This window comes from Cimex lectularius, unplaced genomic scaffold (assembly GCF_000648675.2).
Source record: "Cimex lectularius strain Harlan isolate CLEC.00 unplaced genomic scaffold, Clec_2.1 scaffold23, whole genome shotgun sequence".
Lineage (NCBI taxonomy): Eukaryota > Metazoa > Arthropoda > Insecta > Hemiptera > Cimicidae > Cimex > Cimex lectularius.
In genome coordinates this window covers 2,393,674-2,420,604 of record NW_019392690.1, presented here as the reverse complement: position 1 = coordinate 2,420,604, position 26,931 = coordinate 2,393,674, and the positions used below count along the sequence as shown (strand labels likewise).

Genomic DNA, 26,931 nt, shown 5'->3' with positions numbered 1-26,931 from the left:
TGATCGTCAAACTACAAAAATTATTTAAAGTATTTCTAAAACTATGCAAAAAAGTTTTATTTTAATATAAAAAATAGATAAAAAATCATTTTTGGCTCAAAAAACGGTCCCTGCCCATTTAAACATAAAGCACAGCCACATTAGGTTTAAATAGTTGCGTGTTCCCAGTATGTAGTGTAGTAAGCCTTAAACTCCCTTTCAATACAAGGAATCAGGAATCAATAATCAATCAGCATTATTAAAACTTTAATTACAATATTTTAAACTTAATAATAAAATTTACAAAAGGTCAATGCTTAATTTAATAAATTAAATACATTTTCAATAAATAAAATAGATTTTTTGGTTGTACTATGATCTATGAACTAAAACAAAATAACAGAAATCAATAATAAAAACAAACTATTTACAGAGTTTATACACGGTATAAACAGAGGCATGAGAGCTGGAAGAAGAGAATACATAACGTTGTTAGTTATGTGCGAGTTAGATAATAATATTGTCGTGGCCAACTTTTTTTTTTTAAGAGCTGTTTTTAGTACAATGTCAGTGAGATGATTTTACGGCCCGGGTTTCCACACATAGGGAAAAAACCAGTCGAGAAAAGAGGAATGAATTGGAAAGTAAGAGTGGAAAAATCGCCGGCCCTAAAAGGAATGCAATTTACGCACAGAAAAATTGAAACTCTCGTGTTTTTTTCCCTTAACGATCGATGAATACTTCCTGAGCATAATTAGCCGGACTTTCCATTTCGACCCGGAACACTTCGAAGATAAACTTCAGGACCAGCTATAAACAATGACTTTCAACTTGGCTCTTAAACCGCTACTTATGATTGTTAAAACCCCGCGAAGTTCAATGCTCGAGAAATGGATGTTTCTAACCGACTTTCCGAAATTTGATAGAAAAGGAAATTTGAATAATTTTATATATTGCCTTGCTAATTCCGTAGTAAAAGATGAACCTGATTTGATTGAGTTTAGGAATGTTAACTTAGCCAGAATCACTTCTTCTTTCCCAGTTTATACGATAAAAACAGGGTCGAAATGTTTTCGGTAAATTTCAGTTTACATAAGGACAATTTCAAAAAGATTCACTAACAATTCATATTTTCAAATTGCAAATTATACATTTAAACCGTCCGTAGAACTTCCCTAAAAGAAAACTATCTCGAAAACGTTCTGATTTCTTGAAGAGACTATTTCAGTTCAAATAAAATTATGCAACATTTCGGACTTGCTTAACAATTTTCTAAACGAAAGAGGAGGTAAGCCCGATATTCGATCTCGTTTAAAAAGTGGTTTTAATAGACTTGCCAGCCGGCGACTTTGTCGTCGACCATCACTTCCATTCCTTGGCCGAACCCGATGTCGGGTTCCTTCCTCCAAGCTTTTTGATTTTGCGCGTTGGTTATCCTGCTCCCGTAGATGATCTCTCCGTCGGTTTCACTTTTGACATTTTCGTTGTCGAAATTTTGATCTGTCGGTTTTTTTATAGTCTGTCTAAAGCCCTGGATCTTCCATTCCTTGTTATCTGTGTCCTCTTGGGTATCCCATTTCATGACGTCGCCGACGACCCTCTGAGCGACGATTTCTTTTCTGTATTCGTCTGGCTGGTTTTCATGTTTGTGCGCATTTCTCCTCAGTTCTCCGTTCTTGTGTGATTTTCGTTTTTTTGGCTTGGCCGTGGAAACTGCCTGCGGGTCCTTCCACCTGTAGGTAGCCGTCGGTGCCGTATCAGGCCATCTTTCCTGATGGACAGGGATGGGCGTTTGGAACAAAGCGATGGTATGTTGCTGTATTGTGGGTGTCGGTGTCGACAGAAGAGCCGGAGGAGAGCTCGGTTCTGCCCATCTCAGTGTCTGGATCGGACCCTGGGTCCAGAGTTCCACTTGCTTAAGCTGTTCCGACTTCTCGCCGGTCCGCCAGCCTTCTAAGGGATCTCTTTGTAAAATTGGCAAAATTGGTCGGCCTTCTTGACCTTCCCATTCCGGTTTCAGCCACCAACGAATCTGCTCTTCCCTTTCTCCTTTGGCTTCAGGTTCGGATCGCCAAGTCGGTGCCCTTTCTCCTTTGGCTTCAGGTTCGGATCGCCAGGTCGGTGCCCTTTCTCCTTTGGCTTCAGGTTCGGATCGCCAGGTCGGTGGCCTAGCTTCGGGAATTTTACGGGTTTCTTCTTGTTTCCTCCAGTCCTGTTTATTTCTTTGGGGTAACGCTTCTTCCTGTCTAAAAGATTCTCTTGGCTCGTCTCCTTTATCATCCAACCCTCTTTCCCTTCTTTTTTGTTTCGCACTGTATGCGCGGTCGTGGTAAACATTATCAGGGTTGAAATAATCTTCTTGATCTTCTGCTTCTTTGCTCGAAAAGTCCTCTTCATGGTACGATTCTTCGTTTCTGTAGCGTTTTCTGTGTTTCTTTTCTCTGTACCTCGGTCTCTCTTCTTCTTCGTCGACTTCCTCTTCTCTTGGAAGTATGGGCCTTGGAGGACCGCCTATCGTTGCGGAATACAGTTTGCTGGACGGTCGCATCACGCTGGTCCAGCTTTTTATATTCGGTTTTGGTCTCTTGATGTAGACGACGGACGACTGATCGGCGTAATGGATCTCATCGTCCCGGTATTTTAACTTCTTCCTCCCTGGGTTGTAGCCTGGAGTGTAATATTCAGAGTGCTGACTCACGAAATCATCTTCTTTTCCTTCTTTGTGACTGTCCCTGTAGACTTTTTTCGGCCTCCCTTCGTAGTCGTAGTCGGGCTCGTCATCGATGTCCTCATCGTCGTAGTATTCCTGCTCCCTGTAATTCGGCCTGGGTTTCGGCCTCGGTTTGGGATGACTTCTCGGCCTGATCTTCTTTCTGTTCGGAGAACGGGTGTACTCCTGGTACTGGCTGGCGTACTGCGGCCTCCTTGGTGGCGGCCTACGCTTCTTCCTCAACCTCGGCGGCAAGTGCACCTCCTTTCTCGCGACGTTCGCTTGGACGGTGATATGCTGAGGAATCGGAGCGACAGAGTAAGCGTAGTGACCCGCATATAAAGCCTTTCCGGCGCCGTTCACAGCCTTCACAAGTTTAGGCGGGATCCTGAAAACACCAAAGCATTTTAAAACATCTGTGCTGTTTAGTCTTAGCTTCCCATCATAGTCAATCGCCTTTTGACGGGTGAAAACTTTTTATGTACAATTTTCAATTTTAGAAAGGACCGTGAATGACTTTCCAAAATTATCGAATGTTCAATGAACACCTCGATTATTTCGGAACGCGCTCCCATACATACATTACAATAATCACCAATGAAATCAGCCCCCCCACCCGGGTGGAACTCGGCGCATCCCACTTTCTCAGGGGTTAAGAGGATGCAGCGGAATAAAGGAAAATGAAAAGTGATTTACGAAGAAAGAATAGAAAGAGGCGTTAGGAGAAATGAACGAAAGAGAGAGTCGATGGTCAGTGAGGTCAGCTCATAATGATTGAACCCTAGGGTCAGATCTTACCTCGCATCCACGCCCGGTGATCCCATCCACACGGACACGGCACATATCTGAAAAACAAGGAAAACACTTCATAATAAATTTTCAAAAAACGTTTTTTAAGATATATTACAGGCAGAAGCTAGACCACACACGCTTTAAGTACTAGGATATTTTTTATTTTAATTCTTACGCAAAGGATGGTGAAGTTGAAAAATTAGTGTCACGAGAAGGAATCCGACCCACGGGGTACTAATCGTGAGGTCATACTTCAGTAATAAGTAAAGTAATTACTTTTGTTACTAAGACCAACAAAAAACATAATAGATTGATATTTTTTATATTCTATATGATGGGTTCTTTTATAGTTTTGTTATTGATCATATAGCAAAATTTCTACGAACAATGCCATGAATTGCTTGTGAACTTAGGTCTAAGTTTTTGTTTAAAATTTTTAGCGTATCGGCTTTTATAAAAAATTAATTATTGAATAACATTTGTATTATACACACAACGACAACGACATTCCATTACATACATATAAGTAAAGAATTAAGGAGCAGAGTTGTCTCCTAGAAATATTTTGTTTTATAAATAATATAATATATAAACACTCTCAACACGACACACAATAATGACATATCTACACAGAATACAATCACTTTGCGCTCTGAAGATGATCTCAATAAAGGTCGAAACGTAGCCACGATAAAGAAAATGTTTTTCTAAAGCCTACGTCACACCAGACCGCTTCTCACGATCTCCAAATAATCATTAAATAACGGTACTAAATACTACAATTAATATATAAAGGGGGATGTTTATAGGCCGACAAACAGCCGAGGTCATCGCCGACCCTCTGAGATTTTCCTTCATTTTCTTCTTTCACGACTATTTTCGTTTAAACTGCAGCCGTTTGAGCGTCTCGAACCGGTTACTGACTCTCTGTTTTTATATATATACTACGTCGGTATCCTAAAATGCTATCCTATCGTTTGAACCTCAGGTTGTCAACTAATGAATAGACAGAAAACATACAAAACACATATATGTACATTACCCCAAGCATAGAGGTCCGGTCACATTCACTTTCCTAGAGTACTCGATACTCCTCGGGGCGGGGTTGAACCCACTTCATTCTTGCTAATAAATTACTTTTACTCTCCGACGTCACACACCTCACTAATATATTTTTACAACTTTATAAATAAGTCAATTTTTTGTCTTCGCGTAACACAGTAACGTTTTATTAACAAAATGCAAAAACTTGTCCATAATTGGAAATTTGCACGCTTGTTTGCTAGCTAAGTATTTCTACATCAGTCATGTCATTTTCAAGTTATGTTTAATTTATTTATGTTTGTAATATAAATTATGTTTATAATAAAGTTAAACATCAGTTATTGTAAAAATTACCTGAAAACGAATGGAGTTTGTAACTGGAATTTCAAAAGAGGTCGTGAAAGTGAAATTAAAAATTTTTCGAGTTAATTCTTTTCTAGCTATGCATTTTTGTTTTGATATCAAAATTGAAAGTCCGCGCCGGTAAATTGAGCGTTACGACCAGTGAGATTAATTAACCAAAAGGGAACGCTTTTTCTTTCGTCTTAATAGTTCCTCGTTACGCCGGCCGTCTCCGCTTTGCTGAATAACAAATCGCATTTTTAATTACAAAAACGGTCTACGGAGAAATGGGTTGTAAAGCTAATGCCCGCTAAATAAGAATGGAAAAGCTTCCGGTCATATTTTCGTTTCATATCCTTCCCGTTGAGAGACCGTTAAATGTTCTTTTTCTCGTAGGCTGAGTTTTCCTACACTTTGATCTAATTTTTGGTCAATTTAAAATTAACCCAATGTAAAGTTTTTCATTACAACAAACACAAATCTGTTATATTTACTTGAAACATAGAGTACACACTAATTAATAAATATTATTATATACACGAATTAGAAGCAAAATCGGAAGACAAACCGATGTTATAATAAAGTTTTAAACTGTTCCAAAACTAGAGAACATTTTTTTTTAAGTACTTGCATGCTTAATACGAAGAAATATTATGAATATTTCTGTAAACAAACAATATTCCTGTAGATTTAGATCATGAAATATTTTACCTATTTCAGGGCTAAGTTTAAAAACTGACACTTTGTTATTTATAGCTAATAATAATCCAATAATAATGGGTACATCCTCAGAGACACCTAATTCAATTTTTTGATGATTGATTAGGAAATAACAAATATTCAGCAGTTGATTGCTTCTGATCGTTCTTGGTCCTGTATGTGTAAATAAATTGGCAAAGATCTGAAATCATCTGTCTAGTGGTTAATGTACAAACCGCAGACCACTAAAAAAACCGTCGATTTTGTCTCGAAAATAAAACTAAATAAACATGTCTACATCTATTATGTTTTTACGTTCACTTATGCCCATAAAACGATTATTCTTTTATAAACGGCAACATTGTTAGTTTCATCCTAATAATTTTCAACCCGCTGTTTATAATTAGTTATAGTAGAATAACATTTCTTACTTTCTTCAACATTACATGAAAACACTAATATAACCTATTTTAAGAGAAAACTCGATGAAATATATTTAAATTTGTAAAGTAATAATAGGGAGAGAAAGAGAAATGGAAAGATAATCGTTTTGGTATGGGTATTTGAGGTACCTAGACTTCAAAAAATAAATTTGTTAGAATAAATTTTACATACAATAGATATTTTCTTCATAATTTTGTATTTAGACTAATCTTCTTCTACTTGTTAATGTAAGGTAAAACATAAGAACAAATTAATTATAAGAAATGTTTCATTTTGAATTGGAAATAATGGAGAAAGTTCAGCTCTTAATAAAGAAATAATTAAAAATTGGATATCATATAGAAAAGAGTCATATGTAATAAAGTTAGAATTGTTAAAGATGATATCATACCATGGAAAATCTCTTTCCAAAATAACAGATACGATGAGCTTGGCCTTTACTTTGTTCGCAATGGGCACACAAGGCTAACGCATGGATTTTGGTGTGACACACAGGTCACGAAAGGTTATTTACAGAGTCGCTCCACTTTTCACATTAGACCAATTGCTCGGGTATGATCAGTACAAAATTGATACGGTTTTAAGCATTTTAAAGAACAATAGTTTTTAAAAGTAATCACACTAAAAAATAAGCATCGATATATAAAATTAAACAAATAATAATAAATTATGACAAACAGATAAATAAATATTAATTTTATGGTCCATTAAAAAATTTTCATATGAGTGTTTCTTCTCTCTCCGGCCTTGGGGACTCTCTTATGTTTTGTCATAATACTTCTACTTTTACTAAAATTAAGGTCGTTATATAATGCCAGCGAACATTTGTTCGATGTGTTCCACTTATGTCAAGGGTGTCATTTCTTGGCTCTTTATAGAGATCGTGTAGGAATGCCACCTGATATGAGGATTGTGCTTAAGCAATTCAACGAATATTTCGGTCTCATTCCGAATTGTAAAAAAAATGTTTTTTAAAATTGTATATAGTAACTCGATATCTTTTTTTGTATATATTGAGATTGAATGTATTTATTAGCATGAATGTCGTGTGAGATAGATTGTTGAATACACCAACGATCCTCAATTAGATTAGTTATACATCATGTGTAAAAAGTCATGGAGGAATGAGTACTCCACCGCCTGATTGAATGAATGCTATGTAAACAAGAAAGAACGAATGAGAGAGTGAATCTAGTTTTAAAAACTGTATGTCTCGAGAGAGTCATACCTTGGATCGATATAGAATTGTGCTTGAGCATTGCAGCTAGTATTTTGGTCCCCTGTTCAGATTTTTGGAGAAAACAGGGCTATTTTATTATATACAGTACTTCATAGATATCTCGTTTTGTGTTTCCTTTAGTGCGTACTGATATTGAATGTACTTATTAGCTTGAAGGTATAGAGTGAGAGAGCCAATGGCGTTAAGTCGACTACCACATCGGACCTCAATCGCCCCATGTGTGAAGGGTGTCATTCCTTGGCTCTATATAGAGAGCGAGTAGGAATGCTACCCGACATAAGATTTGTTATTGAGCACGTAGCGAATACTTGGGACTTTGTTCGATATTTGGAGTAAACAAGACTATGTATATTGAAATTGTATTTATTCTAGTGAATATATAGTGAATGTCTATCCATCGACATCCAATTAGATCAGTTAGATATTTTGTTAGGTTTAAAGGGGAATAAAGGAATATCTTGTATTCCAGCACCTTACTTGAGAAAAACTTGCAAATAGAATAGAATCTAATTAAGAACGAGTGAGATTGTGTCTAGGTTTAAAAAGTGCATGCATTGGAAGCTGAAATGACCGAGGTCATAAATTTTTGTAGATACGTGTGGATAGTTGAGCTTATATAAATCAGTAATCAATAAATTAGTTTTAAGGAAAAATAACGGAGATTTAGTTTCAGACATGAATTTGAAATATGAAAAGTAATGGCAATAATAATCGTTTCAATGTTATAACTAAGTTTCTAAATTTAATTAATTATACGTTTTATCTAAGGCCTTGTTAGAGTTGAAAAAGCGTGTGTCACGAGCGCGATTCGAACCCACGACCTTCGGCTCAATATGCCGCTCCTCTAACCACATGAGCTATCATGACTTCGATCTACTCGGACACCAACCACATCTCAACTTTCGAATTTTCCCTCTTTTTGTCAAATTTCAAATATCGTGAAATCAGGAAAAGGAGTGAAAATTCGAAAGGATATATTTTGAGATGAAGAGTTCGTCTCCGAGTGGATCGAAGTCACGATAGCTCAAATTAGCACCGAATTGAACCGAAGGTCGTGGGTTCGAATCCCTCTCGTGACACACGCTTTTTCATCTCAACCAAAACCTTAGATAAAAAGTATAATTAATTAAAATCATTAATTATGACTACTAAAACATATCTGGATTAAATTAAGCTTATAATCTTCGTCAAATAGCTTTACTAAAATCCAAATTTATTGAAAATAATGAAATGTAACTTGTATTATTGCTCATAGTAGTAGAAATTCGAGTCAAGTTTGGTTATGTTGTATAATTATTGGTATAACCTTTGGTATCAACTAAACATTTGTAAATAAATGTTCATATTTGTTGACATTTTGAATTAAAAGTAAAATCTTGAAAGTCGAGGCGAAGTATATTCAATGAAAGCTCGTTTCTTCTTTTATGTTTACTTTTTCATTCCAGGTTAAGTTAATTGAAAGTTATGGTATTTAATAACTTGAATAATTAAAACATGTCTCTTAAAATGTTATTAATAATACTTAATAAATAACAAGTGGATTTCTTCTAATCTGTACTTATTCCTGCTATCCAGGGGAAGAAATACTAAGCATGTTCTTATTATTTTGCTCTGACCACGGCCCACATATGTTTTTTTAAACAACGTTAATTTCCAATTTTACGCCACAGCAGTCTGATCGTTTAAAAAATTTAAAATTAATGAAAAAACAACTCTACGATTAGTGTTTAATTCAAAATTTGTCCCAGGTCGAAATGAAGTGCGTGAAAGGGAACTTGCTTCTCAGTTTCTCCTCGGCACTTATTAGAAAGTAAAACGTTTTAACGTCCGACCATCGGCAATTACAGCGTCCCGCTAGTCCTCTGGTGAAAAGTCGACCGCTGGATAAAATACAAAACGAACTCGGAACCGAATTTTTGTTTTACCAAAAAGCCCTGTTCAAACGCAAAACTGTTAAAATGACCCAATGACCATTTTGTTGTTATTTGATTAAAACAGACTTTCATATCTCAGAATTTTTCTTATATTATCCGATAATGAAACAAATATTGTTGTTAATCAATAGAGAAATTTTTACGGTGAAAAGATTTTTCAAATCTACTTTTCCCTGTTAGCGTTTTAATAAAAGAAGGTAGTATTTTCAAATTACTTTCCTTCATTTCTCTTTTCTAATTTCTAAAATAGGAATATTTAGTTTGTAGTAGTAACAAAAAACAGAGGGAACTGAAATAAATGATTTCAAATTCCTAATTTATAAGATCCTTGAGTCAATCGAACAGTGTTTAATTTTTTGATGGTGTCCTGATTTTGTGGAACTCTATAATAATTTGCCTTTTCCACAATAGGTATATATTTCGTCAGACACGTTCGGTCTAATGTAGACCATCTTCAGTGACTTTTTTTATATAAAGTGGTTTGACGGTTTGTTACATTCTTATAAGTTCAGAAGTGGATGTTTGGACGACTATGGACTTGGCGAGTAGTAGTATTTCTAGGATTCTTGACAGACTTTGCCAAGTCCATAGTCGTCCAGACATACATTTCTGAACTTATAAGAATGTAAAAAAAACCGCAAACCACTTTATATTAAAAAAGTGACTGAAGAAGGCCTATATTAAACCGAAACTCGTCTGACGAAATAAATGTCCATTATAGAAAAGAAAATTTATTTCCTGCCCTTCATCTGAACAGTATTTAAGTTTAATTTTTATCAGGATCCGTTCATCAGGAGTATTTGAAATACTTCTTGGATTTATTAACCTACCAATAATCATAGATTTTTTGAAGTTAGCCTAGTTAATTATGGAAAAACAATTAGAACCCTATACAGAGTGAACAATTAGACTTATATGAAATTTTATGTTACAGAGAATATTAAAAATCTGGCAGAAATTAAGATTTTATCCTTAATCTGAATTTATTCCTGTTTTAAATTAATTCACTTTTCTTTAACCCTTTGCGAAAATTTGCAATCAGAACTTTTTATTTTATATGGAATAACATAAAATTTCACGGAAGTAACCACATATTGAAGTATATGGACACACGATCACTAAAACGCGAATTGTATTTTTCTGTATTCCACGACCGCAGTGCTACAAATCGTGTTTTAATATAAATAATCCAAAAGACACTCATCACTGTATTTTCTTTTTCTCAAGTTTTCACTTTTCTGTGGTTGTTTTCCGTTTGTAACACTGCGACGGTGGTAGAATTCAGGAGACTGCGATGACGGTGACAGTTGTTGATGATGATGTACTTACGGTTGCGATGGCGATGATCATGACTGCAATGAAGGCGCCTTGACCTTGTTTCCTGCACATATATACCTCCGATGTCTGGAGGGGGACCCCACCACGCCGATGAAGATTCATCCAGCGCGGATCTTCTCACTTTTACCCTCCTGCGCTTTAATTCCAACCGGATTCCTTCCGTTATTAAATCTATGGGATGAAAGTTCCTAAATGACGCCGTTTTCCGTGATATACTTCCTAACGGCTTGTTGTTCAATTTGATCGGGCCTTTTGACGCCCCGTTTCTCACAGGGTTACGAAACCTCTGGGAATTCTCAGCCATTGTATCTGCTGATGTACTCCAGGCACTGAATGTACAAATAATAATAGCTGTATATGAAATACTCGGTAGCAAATAGAAAAAGGTTCCACACCATATATACAACCCATTTACAATAAAAGTAAAGTAATTTCTGTCTTACAGGAGGGCTTAACGTCCATCTACCACTCGTTGCGTGTCGCGATGAGGAGTCAAACACAATGACACACAATACATTTTTCATTAGAATTATTCAATTGATGTCAATTATAAAAACCATGGGATTTAAATCAGAAATAATTTTAATTAATTATATTTTTTACCACGGCCATGGTTAAGATGAAAAAGCCAGCGGGATTCGAGCCTATGACCTTCCGCTCAATACGCCACTGCTCTAACCACTTGAGCCACCGTGACTTCGTACCACTAGGACACCAACTCCACGTCTGAACCTTCGACTTTTCCATTTGGCCATATTTTCAAATGTCGGGTAATCTGGAATTGGCCACGAGGAGGTGTTAGCGAAGTACTTCGTCGGTTCGAATCCTGCTCGAGACAATAGCTTTCTCATTTCAACCAACACCTTATATAAAAAGTATAATTAACTAAAATGATTAATGTGATGAATTATGACTACGAAAAATATATAGATAAGGAATAATGATAAAGTTAAATCGTAAAAATTAGGTAATCTTTCTTAGAGTTTAACTAATTTTCGATAGGTTATATGTAATATATATATATATATATATATATATATATATATATATATATATATATTACATTAAACTACAAATTTTTTTTCATAAAATGAAACTGATCCTATATGATTCTGCGATAGAAAAGTGCTTTGAATAATTTTTTGAAAGTTACGAATCAAGTGTTCTGGCGTAATTGGCCTTGATGAACTGGCAATTCGCAATCCCATTGGTGGAAATATTTTTTGCATATTAGACGTGAAAAAACTACCCTCCAAATTATAGTCCAACTTATCAACTTGCTATTGCAAGAGAAATCGGTGTGATCATGGGGTAAAATTCGGGCTCGATTCAGAAAATCGCTTCTCCTGAAAAAAATTATTTTTTCACATTTCGGTCAACTTTTCTCCAAAACTCTCACTCGTACTTAAACGATTCTTTTTATTATATTGTAAATAAATAACAGGTGAACAATCGTAGAGACAGTGTTCGAAACAAAACATCCAGAAACTGAAAAATAAGCATTTTTGTATTCACAAAAATGGTGAGAAATTATGCCACAATGTAGATTGTTTCCAAACATTAACGACTAAACGTTTTTTTAAAACCCTAGTAACAAATCCATAATCCATATTAATAAAAAATAACACATGGTTCTAGTTTGTTCCTTTTTCTAAATTGCACAAGGTGCATGTTGATCAAGCCCCCCACGGAATCAGTTGCTTCGACCAAACCCATTCACTCTTATCTACATTTTTTCTTATTTGCATACCATTCATTCAGTTGTGATGGTGGAATACTTGATATCCTTCATTACACATCTAACTACACCGAGAGGGAAAAAAGTAACCACCCTTAATATTTTAAATTATCTATTAGACAACCCTCTATTGATTGATTATCTTATAACAATGTTTGGTCCTTTTTAAGGGATTACAGGTAAATAAAGCACAGATAAAATTTCCCACTGGTATTTACAATTTTGTCAAGTAATCTTTAAATTGCCAATCTCTTCTTCGTTGTTTTCTTTTCTGTAAGGTTCTTTCTAACGTTCGGTGGTTTGATTTTTTTTAAGTTTTAAATTTGTTTGAGTGATGGTTTTAAGTGATACAGATTCGGCTAGAATCATAGCGCACTATTGGAAGATGGAAGAAGGCAAGCGTGTGCCCAGGGTGTTTAACATTTACAGAACAACTGTCCGAAGGGTCTTCCAAGGCTACCAAATACTGGAGGTTACTCAAGAAGACATGGATAAGATCGCCATCCCGTCACATCTCAGTTCAGGTCAAGCAAGGATTTCAGCATGTTAGAATTGTTAATGTCAGTTTACGCACTCTAAGGCGAAGACTTTCAGAAGTTGGATTGTGTGCGAGGCGTGGTCCGGAACTTCTGACAAGGCACAGCTCGGTTAAGTTTCTCAAGAAATCACATCAATTGGTCTGAGCAATATTGGACTAAAATCTAAATTATTCAGTATTTATTAGGATGATAGTTGTGTCATAATTCACGTCGCACGTTCAAAAATGAGCTTCATTAAAAACCAGCTTCTCATTGGAACGTCGCATTGGCGGGTATACCTTTACACTCCTTCAACCTGATGATGAGCGATTAATGCTCGAAATCCGAATCGTTGTAAACAATTATGCGTAGAACCATCATTTACAAACAGTGATATATATCCATAGATGAGTTATCTTCGTTTTGCGGATGAGCCGACTGGACAAATTACTTCAGCGTCTCGTTTCGCTTCGTTTCTTGTCTCGCCGTATGTACAATAGTCCAAAACGATCCAAAACGAATATTTTGTTTTCGGATGAGGAACAACCGCCGCCAATTATTATTAGCCTTATTGTTAAATAAAAACGTTTTCCCTTTCTATTAGAAAGGATGTCAAAATTATACAGCCAGCCAACTGTTTCATACCGTTTCATCCTCGCCGTACAGAAGGCTAGAGAGTGTACAACGTTACGCCAGCCGGATAATCGGAATTAATTTAACTCGCATAGGTGGAAAATTAATTTTTAAACAAAACAACCTTCCAATCGAAAGTTAATCCTCGATACAAGTCCGCTTTAGCAAGCCCTATTTAAGGAAAAGCTACATAATTAATTTTCCACGCGTCGGTTTTGAGTAGTGCACTACTACACAATTATTCTGTTATTTTAAGAACTAATGGACTACAATATTAGATAATCTCTGACAATTATCTCAACAAGGTGCAAGGAAAAAAGCGCACTCATAACATTTAAAAATAGCAAATGTTAAGAATACAGGTTCAATAGACTTTTCTGACAATTATCCTTTATTTTTATTATTCAAGATTAGCGTAAAAAACACATATAGAATTATTCAAATTAGCTCAAAATGTTTCCATGAATGATTTTAAAGATTTAAATGGGGTCGAGCAATTTTCGGATTCTTTTTCCTAGTACCTTCATTCTTTCTTTAATATCTCGTGAACTAATGATCCGATTACACCGCGGACTGTTTCATTTTTTTCTCGGCTGTTGTTTTTTAATTTTATTATAATATTTAATGCGTATAGATATGTAAGAAACTGTTCTGCGTTAATAAACTGTCTGAAAATGCATTTAAAAAAATTGCCTGTTCCTTTTTCTCAAGAACCAAAGTTTTCACTTGAATTTTGTAGTTTTTTTAAAGAGGACTTCAATACAAAAGATGTGCCGAGTCATTGTTTGGAAATTTTATTTTCAAAATTTTATACATGATATTGAACTTTTTCTAAAAATTTGACCTAATTTTCGAAAGTCATTTTTTTTTCTCAGAGCCTGAATTTTATTTCGAAAAAAGCGCTCGACATAACCTGTAGGTTTCTGTGCTTTTCATAGTAAAAATATAAGTCATTCAAAATATTGCACCCTAAGCCTAGAAAAAAAGAACATGAATGTCAAAATTGAAGTGACAAAGATGGAAGATCAGTTGTGTGCTTAAAAAACCTGATTGTAGGAACATCAAAAACTATCGCCCTATCAATAATATTCTACAATACCTAAGATTAAGGATTCCTTAGTGGCAGACTTATTGAGTCTTTCATTCAAACATGTTATTCTTCAGCAACAGCATGGTTTCATCAAAGACGCTCCAGTGTAATCAACTTGGTTCTCTGCAAGGATTTCATTCTGAATCATTTGGAGAAGGGTCATTGTGTTCATTCTGTTTACACGGATTCGTCTAAGGCCTTCGAGTGGAGTGTTTAATCTTGATGACAAAACTGGAAAAGTTAAAAGTAGATAACCCCCTTCTGGGGTGGATCGATTCTTTTCCGTCCGGAAGATCTTTTATAGTAAGATTCGAGGAAGGATTTTAAGCCCCTGTCTATATTGACTCCGGTGTTCGCAAGGGATCTCATTCGGGGCCACTATTGTTTCTGATTTTGCTCAATGATGTTGGATCAGTCTTAACAACTCCAGATTTTCACCTTTAGCTGACGACCTGAAAATCTTTCGCCCAACATCCTCATTTGAGCAATGTAGTTTACTGCAGGAGGACTGGACGCTTTCTTGTCTTGGTGCGACAATAATAATTAACAATAATAATAACGACGTCGGTACCATTTCGGACCTTGGGCTTATTTTTAATAAGACCTTTTTTTCATCTCAACTAAAAACCTTAATTAATAGTAATTTAATAAGAACTGCGATTTTCGTGACCACCTTGAAGATGGTCAAAAAATGCACTTAAAAAGTGGTTCTTCATTAGAAGGCAGGCGGTAGGTTTTAAAAAAGTACTTGCCATAAAAATTTGGAGAATGCTATTATTGTTTGGTCGTCCGGATCTCTCATGGTTGAGAGTGTACAAAGGAGGGCATGTAAATATTTGTTTTTCAAAATGAATATACATGACAATAGTGAGCTCCCTTTTACAGACCAAAACTGTAAAACCGAATTTGGTCGGTCTGGACTCTTTGGAAGATAGAAGAATTTTGGCTTCGGCCTTGCTCTTGTGGAAGATATTTAACAATTCGATTGACTTCCCAGAAATATTGTCCTGCATCGATATAGAGTCCCCCAGCGCCTCTTTGAGCTATTTTATGTTCCCCAATATAGAAATTATTTTGGTTGCAATGTTGTCTTTCTCAGACTCCTTGTCGATTTAAAAAAAGGATATTTTCCGAGCTTTAAAAGAGTGATTGACGGAGTGTTGTTTATTTTTATTTAATTATTTATATGCCTATAATTTTTTGAATTTTTTATGTTTAATTTTCTTCCATGGCCACAAGTTTTATTGTTATCTATTGTAGTTATTATTTACGTGTAATTTATTTTTTTAATCTAATGTTAAGTTGTTAAATTCTAAATTGTTATGTATGTTTTTGTACTCTTGACTGTTTAGTTTTGGGTCATTTGACCCGTTTGAATTGCAATAAAATGAAAAATAATAATAATAATAGGGGGCTTCGATTGCGGCAACGGTTTAGGCGTTGACACGGCGCTCATCACTGTAAGCTAAAGGTCCCGGGTTCGAATCCAGCGGCCCTGCATTCGAACTCGACATACTTCCAAATGGGCTTTTTTTTTTCAAAAACACCGGCACACCGGGGGTTGATATAACCTCTGCTGTTGCGAACCGTCATAAAAAATAATAATAAAACACGTGACTTTTTACCGGAGGTTATTTGTTTTCGTTCGAAATTCGAGTTTTTGAGCACACCTTTTGACACGTAACGTTTCGTTTGTCACACATGTATGTGTTGAACTGCGGATGTTGAGACATTTCCGCCTAATAGCAGATTTCTGGTATATTGTGATTATCCTTTCTTAGACGCAATTCTGTTAGGTGCAGACATTTTAATTTTTAAATCGATGGTCAAAATTCTAAAAATTTTATATCAAACTATGCATAAAAATATCTAGTTTAACAAAAAAAATTAATTAAAATTGTTGTTCAAAATTTTCAAAAGTGTTTGAGGACTTCCTGTGCTCTAAATTTCAAATCATTTAAACCAAACTATTCAGAAAAATTTTAGTTTAATATAAAAAAAGTTTAAAACATGAATATTTTACCGCCATTATTTTTGCTCCCTTAAAGGATTTTAAAGGACTAGGGTTGCATAAGTTTTGTGCGAAATTGTCGCCAGTTTTTACTTGTAAAATCTAAATCTCTGCTATTTCATGTGTGGAATTGGAAAATTCCTATAATGCACTTTTTATTTATTCCATTTAACTGTTTTTTCTGTCTGAAGGATGTATGGTTAGATTACAACTTCGAAATTACAATTTATTGGTCACAACGTTGTAAAACCTATCTTCGCGGCTTTTCATGCAACTAACTCATGCTTTCTGATTTCATCGATAGCGTCAATTAATTGATCGGACTGGTTAAAGAAAGTACATTTTTCCCGTTCTCGTCAGTAATTTAATTAAGAAACCACAACTAATCCTAAGCGTAAGGCGATTGGACAAGTAGAAAACCGTTTAATATGCATTTTTGCAAAATAAGTCCGCAGCGTTATTCAATAATTCGATTTTATTCTCCTTGCGTTTTGAGACAATATTTATTTAGACATTATTATTTACACGAGTTGAAAAGTGATTTAAGATGTTTTTCTTCATTAGTTTTTGTCTAAATCTCGTATTTTTATAAGGTGTTCTCCTAATTCAAACTGGAAAAAATAGTGTATTTTCATCATTATTTTTTTTATTATTGCAAAGGGAAAACCGTAGATCAGACTGCTAGAAAATTTAGTGATGTTAATTTAAGAGAAAGCACCATCTGTAATGATTTGCTCGGTTCAGAGGTGGAAATTTTGATTGGAAAACGCAAAGTGCTTTGGCCGTCCTTCAACCATTGATTATGACCATATTCATGCTATTGTCCCAAATAACCTACACTTTATTGGGGGCAAGGGTATCGTAGAGGCATTTAATAAGCCATACATGTTTTCATCTAAGAACAGGTGGATAAGTTTGTCAGAGCGAATCATAGGTTCCTCCTAGGTTGACTTAGAAGAATTTATCGGATCACATCAGCGATTTCTCCTAAAACGCAATGAGCAATTTTTAAAAATATTGGAGATGAAAATTGGTTTCTTTACAAAAATGGTCAGAATGGAAAACCCTTGAGAAAACGCGGCGATCCACCGTTAACAATGTCAAAAAGGGGATTAGATGTCAAATGTATGCATTGAGTGGGATTGGAAGGAGACGCTTCTACCCAAGCAAACCATTAATTGTGTTGCACATAATTGGAGCGAATAGTCAGCAATTGACCAAAAACGACCTGCATCTACGTGTAATTGCATCCAGATACAGAGATTTTTGTAGCTTAGTTGGGATGTGCTAACCTCTCAGAAAAATTTACTTCACTGCCAACTGCATCTAACATCGAGAAGTCCATCGATCAAGAACGTGAAAATTTCTAGGAGGACGATGTTACAAAATTACATCATAGATGGTCATAAGTAGTGGAACAAAATAGTTCATATATTATTGATTAAATTTGTTCACAAGTGCCTGAAAATGATTAATGAATGTACCGTTAAAAAAAACTTAGGGATTTATTTTACACCCGGATAATGTAAATCAAGCCCGTCATAATAGTCTGTTCACTGTAAGATTTGGTTATAAATTCGGATATGTTAAGGCTTTCTTCGTTTATCATTAAGTTTAATCCGTATATGTGTAGCGGTCATAATTGACCTATTTAATAATTTCAATTAATTATCCTTTTTATCTGAATTCTTGGTTGAGATGAAAAAGTTAGTGTCACGAGCGGGATTCGAACCCACGACCCTCGGCTCAATGCGTGATCGTCACGATCGCTCAAGTGGTTAGAGCAGCGACGTATTGAACCGAAGGTCGTGAGTTCGAATCCCGCTCGTGACGCTAGCTTTTTCAAATAAGAGTTTAGATGAAAAGTATAATTAATTGAAATAATTAAGTTTAATCATAACCAAACCCGTGTATGTGCTCAAAAGTTCTGTTATAACTATTGATCTACTAGTACAACATACTACTAATAATACATAAAACAAATTAGTTTTGTGTTTTTAACATTCATAGAAAAATCCTAAAATAGTAAAAGAAATAATGTTTTGAAAAGAAAATAAATAAAAAATACATGAAATTGGTCAATCTGTGGATACTGCTTATACTCGCTTACTTAAGAGCTAAGCTTTGAAACCAAACTTAATTTTTTTTAATTAATATTTTCATTGCTCGCATATTTTTTTTAAAAACGTCATTAGATGCAGAAAAGCTATTGTAATTTAAAACATCTATTTGTTTTTATTTGCTTGTATGGGTATATTTAAAAATAAATATATTTCTTTGCTTTGAGGTTAGGAAAAACGGAAGTGTTGAACGACAACATGTCTCTCTCGAAAGATAACAGCTTGCACAATCGAAAGTGAATTTGTTAAAGAAAATAGTAGAAAGCAGTACCGTTTATTCTCAGGGACAAAAGAGGAGCCGGTCACGACGTTTGAAACCCTCCGTGACTCGAATCGCGTTAAGTCCGCATCTGTCAAATTAAGGCGTTTTCGTCGTTTCTTTGATTTTTTCCTTACTTTATTCACATCCGACTGTAACGAGCGACGGTGCCTGCCAGGCGTCAAGTACGTTTAGATTGATGCCCTCTTGTTTAAAGTCTTTATTTAACGAACTGGAATGGACTGTGCTGATGAGTCCTGATGGGAAACGTCGGCCTAATTTATGGTAGGGAAGCGTTATCATGTGTTTACTCCTTTAAGGTCGTTACATAAGAGATCCTCAAGCAATTAACCACGAATAAAATGATCAAGTGTACCTCTCCTAAGCACGGAGGAAGAGTTCAAATTCAAAGCCATTTCTACATTAGTTAAAATTTTGAAGTTTTCGTTTTAATACGTCAATGCCGAAATATAAGTATGCTTCAGATGCAAGAAATATCTATATGAAAAATCTGTGGGTTTTTTTTCGAGTATTTCAAACACTAACGTACATTATTAATAAGTCCATTATGTTCGGTGGGCTAATTGACCCAATTACTTCTTTCAATTAATTATTCATTTTATGTAACGTCTTGGTTGAAATGAAAAAGTTAGTGTCACGAGCGGGATTCGAACCCACCACTGTGTGACGGGTGCGGATATTTTTGATCAATTTTGAGTGTAAAAGTGGCCACTTTTTATAATTGTCCAGGGAAAATTCTCATTGAGCTGAAATTGTTGAGCCAGTGTCAGGAAGAGAACCATGATATTTTGGACCTTATGATTCCCAGCGCAGTATTCCTGGGAAGGCGGTGGTTAGGAAGGTTTAGGACCCTGCAGACATCGGAAGTATGTAAATTGAAACTTTTTTTAAATTTATTTGTTACCTATACAGGATAGTATACTATACAAATATGTACACATGATTAATACATCACACAGCAAAACACTAGCACTAATGGCAGCACTGCACCGGTAGAACACATGCTTTGAGGAGCCAGTGTGTATGACTAGTTGTCAATGAGGTCCCGAGGCCATCGTCGGTTTAAGCGACGTGGTGAGTTGTCAGGATGTGAATGAGTGGATAGGGCTCGAGCAGTATGATTAGGATGGTTCGAAAGGTTGGTATGGAATGTTTGGAATCTGGACCGAATTAGTTCGTTGACAAAAGGAATGTTGAGGTCTTTGTGGATAGTGAGGTTAGTGACATAATAAGGTGCTTTGATAATTTGTCTAAGAACTTTCGATTGGAAAGACTGGATGCGCTGGATATTGGAAGGCTTGGCAATGCCCCACAGTTCCACTCCGTATGTCCATATTGGTCTTAGTAAAGTCTTGTACAGTGTTAGCTTTGTCATAATTGTCGAAGTCGATTTCGGTCTTAAAAATGTTCATAGTAGTCCATGTCTTGTATTATGTTGGTGTTTTTTAAGTCTTGTGTGAGAATTCCACGACAGTCTGCTGTTGAGATATAGTCCCAGGTATTTGACATGAGTGGAAATTGGTATTTCTTTGTTGTTGATGTACAATGGAGGGCAGGACTGCTTTTTCAGCGTAAAAGTACACTGAGTGCATTTTTCTTCGTTCAGTCTTGTCCTCTATTTTTTACACCAGACTTCGATAAGCTCAAGGTGTTCCTGGATGGTAAAGGATTGGAAAGGATTGGAGTAAGAGGATAGGATTGCGGTGCCGTCCGCGTAGGTGGTTGAAACTAGAGTTCAATTGAGGTCTCAAGGAAGATCATGTTGTTAGTGGTGAAGGAAGGGAGGTGATAAATTTTACGGATTGTTTCATGTCGCTGGAAACCACAAGCCTGGGAAGCGTAGGACACAAACGAGCGGCAAACACCAAAAGCAGCTTGTATTTTATGCAAACCGGGATGAGAGTATTCGAAATGAATTTAGCCCAAATTTAATTCATCGTATATTTTGCACTGTGAGTCTTTCGCTTGAGATGAGCATTGAATGAAAGTTTAGGTGTGAGAATTACGTTAACGCCTTTTCTTGAGTTGAGTAAAAGCTTTAGTCTTCGTGAAGTTGTATTAGAGAACTTTTCACATGTCATCAGGAAAGAGTGATGTTTGTTCTTGTCCGTGTCAGTGCAAATAGCGCAACTGCCTGTAATCATCCTTTTACCTCTAATTTTTTCCATGTACAAGCTGTTATTTAAAATAAAGATTACTTGTCAGATGTAAATGCAACATTGCAAATCACGTACATATCTAATCCATGATTTCTCCCTCCATTTAATTACACGTAAAAAGTAAAAGTCGGAGTGAAAATAAAGAGGCGTCGGGTTTGATGGAATTGGAGAATAGGCAGATAGGGATCTCCTGGTACACACGACGGAACAGGCTTCACATTGCATGTAAATACGTAAAACTGACCCTAGCCTTTCCATGACCCCGGGTTTCGGAATCCTCCGATCCATGCCCGTTCCAACACCAATAATATCTTTCATTCCAATCTTCAAAGGTTCATGAGTCTATGGGGGCATAAAATCGGATATCATTCACGCGTTACATATCTTGTTCTTTATTCATGTTTTGTAATGATAAATTTACATTTTCTTAGGACGTTCGAATTCTTTCTGTATACGGAGGTTCTATATATTTACTTCCCTCGATGGATAGATAGATAGGGGGAGCCAAATGGCAAAATAAAGTATATACATCATTAAAGATATCTTCCAACTTAAATTGACATGACACTATTTACAAAAGTAATTAATAATAATAATAATAATAGTAGTAGTAGCGCGTAAGAACTAATCAAAATACATCATCAAATACATGGCGCTTAACTTCAAATCAATAATTACATGACGCAACAATAAAACATCATTCATTTGGCAATAAAAGCTCTCAATTTAAATGCTTCATAAACAAAACTGAACACATCAATTGCCTGGTTTTTTGCTTCAAATTTTAGCAAGAACTCAAGTTTGTCTAAATTGTTACTATTGTAGTACATGTATCTATGTACTTCTTTAAATAAAAGGACTTTGAGGTTGGTAAATTGGACATTTTAAAAATATATGCTCCAACTTCTCTTCTTCAAACAATTTACACAAAGAGCACATTGATTGTGTGTCAATTACATATTTGAGTCCATTTACAAAAAATTGATATCCTTAGCACTAGAGAGTCTTAGTTGTATAAGTAATCTTTGCTTATTTATTGACAAATTTAGTTGTAAATAATTTTCATATTTATACAAGGAGCTGACTTTTTTTTATAAAACGGGTTAAATTTTGATTTTAGCACCTTTTCTATGTCTATTGAGTAGAGATTATTTTTCCACTTCGACAAAATACTTTCTTTTTCGCGTTTTAGTCAATCAGCGTCGCAAAGGCACATCTTGTTACAGCCTATATCAATCAATAACTTTTGCATTGATAGAACCAGTCCCTATAATTTACTTCTAATCACATGCTAATTAATTGGCCTTACGGAAGACATCATGAAAGGATCTTCTCTGAAGCGAACCATTTTCCGTGCTCAATACTTTTATCCACAAATTTAAAATTCTTTTTAGCAACTGCACGGTAATAGGCTCAAGTTCAAGCTCAATCCTTGCATAGTGACTAGCAGTATTTCTGTGCAAATGGTAAAGTTGCTTAAAATTCCGTACTTGTAATTTATCCATTTCGTTAAAATGGCCAACAATAGAATCAAACAGTCTCTTTTTCGTTTCTAATGAACGCGATCTACCCTTCTTTAAGACGTCTCTAGACTTCCCAAGTGCTCTCAAGCCTTTGTTAAATGAATTTTTCACTGCTGAGTTGAACTTTCCAACACAACTAAATGGTACACTTAGATATGTAAATGTAGATGTGTTAACATACTCTACGCTCTCAAGGCCAAAATACAGCTTTTTCAATATTTTATATTTGGGAGAGTTTCTAAATACCATAACTTTTGTTTTCGTTACATTTACCACAAGACCATTAAGGGTGCAATACTCAGCTAGAATATCCAGGGTACTTTGCGCTTCAGTAGCCGAATCTGCGAATAGTACGATATCGTCGGCAAAAATATAATGTAAATTTTATTATCTAGTCTTACTCCATTGATGTCCACGGTTTTTAAAGAATTTAACGAAATCAGATAGGAACATTGAAAACAACACACTTCCCTCGATGAATCAAATCCAATGTAGAGATTAGGCCAACCTAAGGTAAATCATGGTTCATTGCGGATATCAAATAAAATAAGGTTGTTTTTTTTAATATGTCCAAAACCAAACTCTTCAATAGCTAGTTGCCCTGAAAGATGCTGTTTTCCTTATACATTATTTTTTAATTTCAATTTATTGTAACATGTTGTTGAAAAGAATGTAATCAAGATTTTTTATGTATTTAAGTAGCCATTTTCTATTTATCATTTTAGTTACAAGTTATATACATAATTCCAAATATGAATTTAGTAGTCATAATTGACCTATTAATTATTTAAATCAATTATACTTTCTCTACAGGGTGTCCCAGTTCCTTCTAGTAAAACTCAGGGAATCGATTGTACTCTTCGTTTGGAACAAAAAATGCTCAGGAGAAAATTTTCGGAAAGTTCTCTATTTTGAAGATATTCGTCAATTTAGATTTTTTCAACTTTTCACTACTTTACCACATAAAAACGCTTATAACTTCCAAAATGTTGAGACTACAACAAATCCAATTACACCATTTGAAAGAACGCTAAATTTGCTGTAAGATACTTCTATTTGCAATAATCTGAATGATATAAAATGTTAGCCAATATCAGTTGGAACATGTCAAAATTACAAAATTTAAAATTTTGGTCATGATTGCACGTTCTACTGAGGTTACAAAAAAATACCTACAACTTGTCAAATTTCACAAAAACTTTTTCATCTAATATGCTTTACGTTGATATATCCAGGTTTTTAAATAACATTCTAGTAGAGTTGAAAAATAACAATTCCCTGAGTTTCGTCAGAAGGAACTGGGACACCCTGTATAAGGTCTTGGTTGTGATTAAAAATCTAGTGTCACGAGCGGGATTCGAACCAACGACCTCAATACGCCGCTGGTCTTAGCTAAAGTGGTTTCTCCATTAATGAGGCGGCCAAATATACGTATGTAGGAGGTGGCAATATAGCTCTGAGAGATGGCATGCCCGTGGGCTTTCACTTCTTTTGGAGAGTCTACAAATGTTTATATCTCTTCTCTCAAATAAATTCCTCCATTAGCAGGAAAATCTGCCAGTAGGAGCTATTTTGGCCTTTGAAAATATATGAAAAGGATTGAGTTTGGTTCAGCACCTCATAGACGCCAAAAGTTTTGACCAGGAATTCAAATACCAAAAAGTTCTCAATCAGAGCAATAGGGCTCCCAGAAGATTGAGACCTGGCTCAAGTTGCCCGGCACTGAAGAGTACTATTTTTTCCTCTCCCTGGTCCAGTATTGAAATCGATTTCCTCTATGAAGAAATCGACTTTTCGATAACAAGTACCACGTTTGTATAGCTTAATAACATCTGCTTAGAAGTACAATGAATACACTTAGAAAATTGAATCAATGTATAATGCCCAAATCCATGACATTGAACTAACTTATCAACCCCATTGAAACAGTAGCCTGCATACGAGGCCGCTACCTTCTACGGGGACATATCGGAAGTATAATATCTCCTCTAACTACACTACACATAAAAAACCGACCACCTGGCGTTTGCAGGAAAAAATGGCCACTGGAAATGAATATTTTCTCAGCCTTTTAAGTCACAGATCTACGCTAGGTCTCATTTTAAGAAAATGTTATGCTGAACAAAAGCTTTTTTTTAGTTTTCCTAGTTCCAGTCATACATCAGTAAATTCAAAAATTCTGGAACAATTTTTTCATTTTTTACGAAAATTTCAAATTGAGCAGTGGAGTCAGGAAATCGACTTGGAGCGACGCCCGATACCAACCGATAGGAAAGTTTAATAAGCTTTCAATTGGTTACCTTCGACTTTGACCGATTTCTCGATCGTTTTCGAGTTATGCGTGATTTTTGGTCAAAAAACGCCGTTTTTACGTTCTCGTGGAAAAACCAGATCACCCCCTCTCCCGATTTTACCATTCATAAACCTATTGTTTCAATAGTTATTGGAAGCCAAACTGCCACACAACACTTGTGAAATGGGAAGAAAAAGTTTAATTCCCGTGGTTATCGTGGTTATCGAAAGCAGTAGCATTCCGCATGTCAAAAGGTCAAAGTAGGAAAAAGTTATAATTGTCGCTTCCCTGGTCACATTTTCGAAAATGTCGGAACAAAATTTGTACAGCGTGAACAATATAAAGCTTATTTCGTATCGATAGGTATAGGGCGCCGCTCCAGAACGATTTCCTGCCTCCACTGCTCAATTTGAAATTTTCGTAAAAAGTGCAAAAATGAACATGTTCCCGAATTTTTGAATTTACTGATGACTTACTGAAGCTAGGAAACCATTTAAAAAAAGCTCTTGTTCAGCGTAAAATATTCTAAAAATGAGAACTAGCGCAGGTCTATCACTTAAAAGGTGAGGATATATGCATTTCCGAAGTTGGCCACTTTTCTTGCAAAATGCCAGGTGGTCGGTTTTTTTGACGAGCAGTGTAGTTGCGAGGTTTCCTCCTGCGGTTTGAGCCCAATAAACCTTTACGAAAAACCTTTTTTCACAGGGTGAAACTAGGCTCAAACGCAGCAAAAATATTTTACTACGTCGGATAGATCGTGCAATGCCGAAACGCATCTGAGGTTAAAGTTAATTGGCCATTTTTTCATGCAAAAACCAGGTGGTCGGCTTTTTTTTATGGGCAGTGTACATGTCTTTTCTCTTTGTCTCAAACAGCCAGAGGATTCATGATCGTTCTGATCAAGAGGAATGCCACCATTTCTGACTAAACAATTTCAGAAATTTGCTACCCACTCTGATACCCAGCCTGGAGAATTGATTCCATATCCAACAGTGAAGATGACGGAATGCCGATCGGTAACGACCAAGCATAGGCTCATCGACCCCCAGGCCACACAGAGTACTCTCATGTGTTACACTGTATATCACAATCGAACAACATATTTTTCGCGACCCTAGAGATTTTAATTTTTGGGGACAGCAAAATAGTGGGCGCTAGGTTGCGTTGAGTACGTGTTCAGGCCTCCTCGAGTCGAGTCTCTGACTAGAAATGACTCAACTATATTCATGTACATACACACCCTGCAAACCCTAAGAAGAAATCTAACTTCATATGCCATCACGAATCTTATTTGGTTCTCAAGCGGTTCTGGGTTCGATTCCCGATAAAGCCCATGGTTTTTCAATTGAGATTAATTTAGAAAAATCATTTTAAAGAGGTTCCTTTCGTCTACGACACCCGTTGGTAGGTTGTCAATTATTTTTAGCACAAAGGAGAAAAATAAAGTTCTCCATTCAAAGAAAAATATTAAATTAAACAACGTGTTTCAGATATCTTTGTAGATCTTTCAGCAACAAGGTTATACTTCACAAAAGCAAAATCATTAGAAACGGTAAGAATGCCAGTACTACGCTTTCGAGCGCATATCGTGCATATCCTCCGGTTCAATTGTAATAACGTTTCACGCAATCATCGAAGAACTGGCCCGCCTTTAACAACTCGAATTGTTCCTTTCGTGCCGTTCCCACGTGGAGAAAATGAAAACATTTGCGTGGTGCCGATCTCACCGGAAGACGTGTCGTCGGGCGAAATAGTGAAAACTATCGTCTTGACCTATCCGGATGACCCAAGGACGGCATCCGTCGACTGACCCGAGCTCTCCCTCGGACCCTCTGTCCATTTTCCATATGGCGACGAGGGAATTAAACCGATAATTGAGATGGCGATTTAGGGGAACCATCCTGACCGGCGACGATCTTCCGAAAGGAGAAAACAGAAAAACACTTAACGGAACTTATCTTAACGTTTAAAGAATCTTCTAAACACCCTGTACATTTCAGATCGTTGTTACGCCTAAACATAACTAGATTTTCTGTACCATATT

At 35.9% G+C, this 26,931-nt stretch overlaps 1 protein-coding gene across 1 annotated transcript; it reads right to left on the bottom strand.

Annotated features, from left to right (window-relative positions):
- Positions 1–364: 364 nt before the first annotated feature.
- LOC106662825 lies at positions 365–10,596 on the bottom strand. The gene is made up of 3 exons (XM_014387592.2): positions 10,514–10,596; positions 3,488–3,534; positions 365–3,077 (listed from the first exon to the last, which is right to left on the bottom strand). Exons 1-3 carry the CDS (start codon positions 10,571–10,573, stop codon positions 1,304–1,306), a joined length of 1,881 nt encoding a protein of 626 aa, XP_014243078.1. The 5' UTR covers positions 10,574–10,596; the 3' UTR covers positions 365–1,303.
- Between the last annotated feature and the right edge of the window lie 16,335 nt (positions 10,597–26,931).

Excerpts from the sequence above, each read along its gene's own strand:
- LOC106662825 (XM_014387592.2), bottom strand. The coding sequence starts at position 10,573 with ATGTGCAGGAAACAAGGTCAAGGCGCCTTCATTGCAGTCATGATCATC. Across the intron at positions 3,535-10,513 it reads TGATCATCGCCATCGCAACC|ATATGTGCCGTGTCCGTGTG; the intron begins GTAAGTACATCA and ends CTTGTTTTTCAG. Across the intron at positions 3,078-3,487 it reads TCACCGGGCGTGGATGCGAG|GATCCCGCCTAAACTTGTGA; the intron begins GTAAGATCTGAC and ends TGGTGTTTTCAG.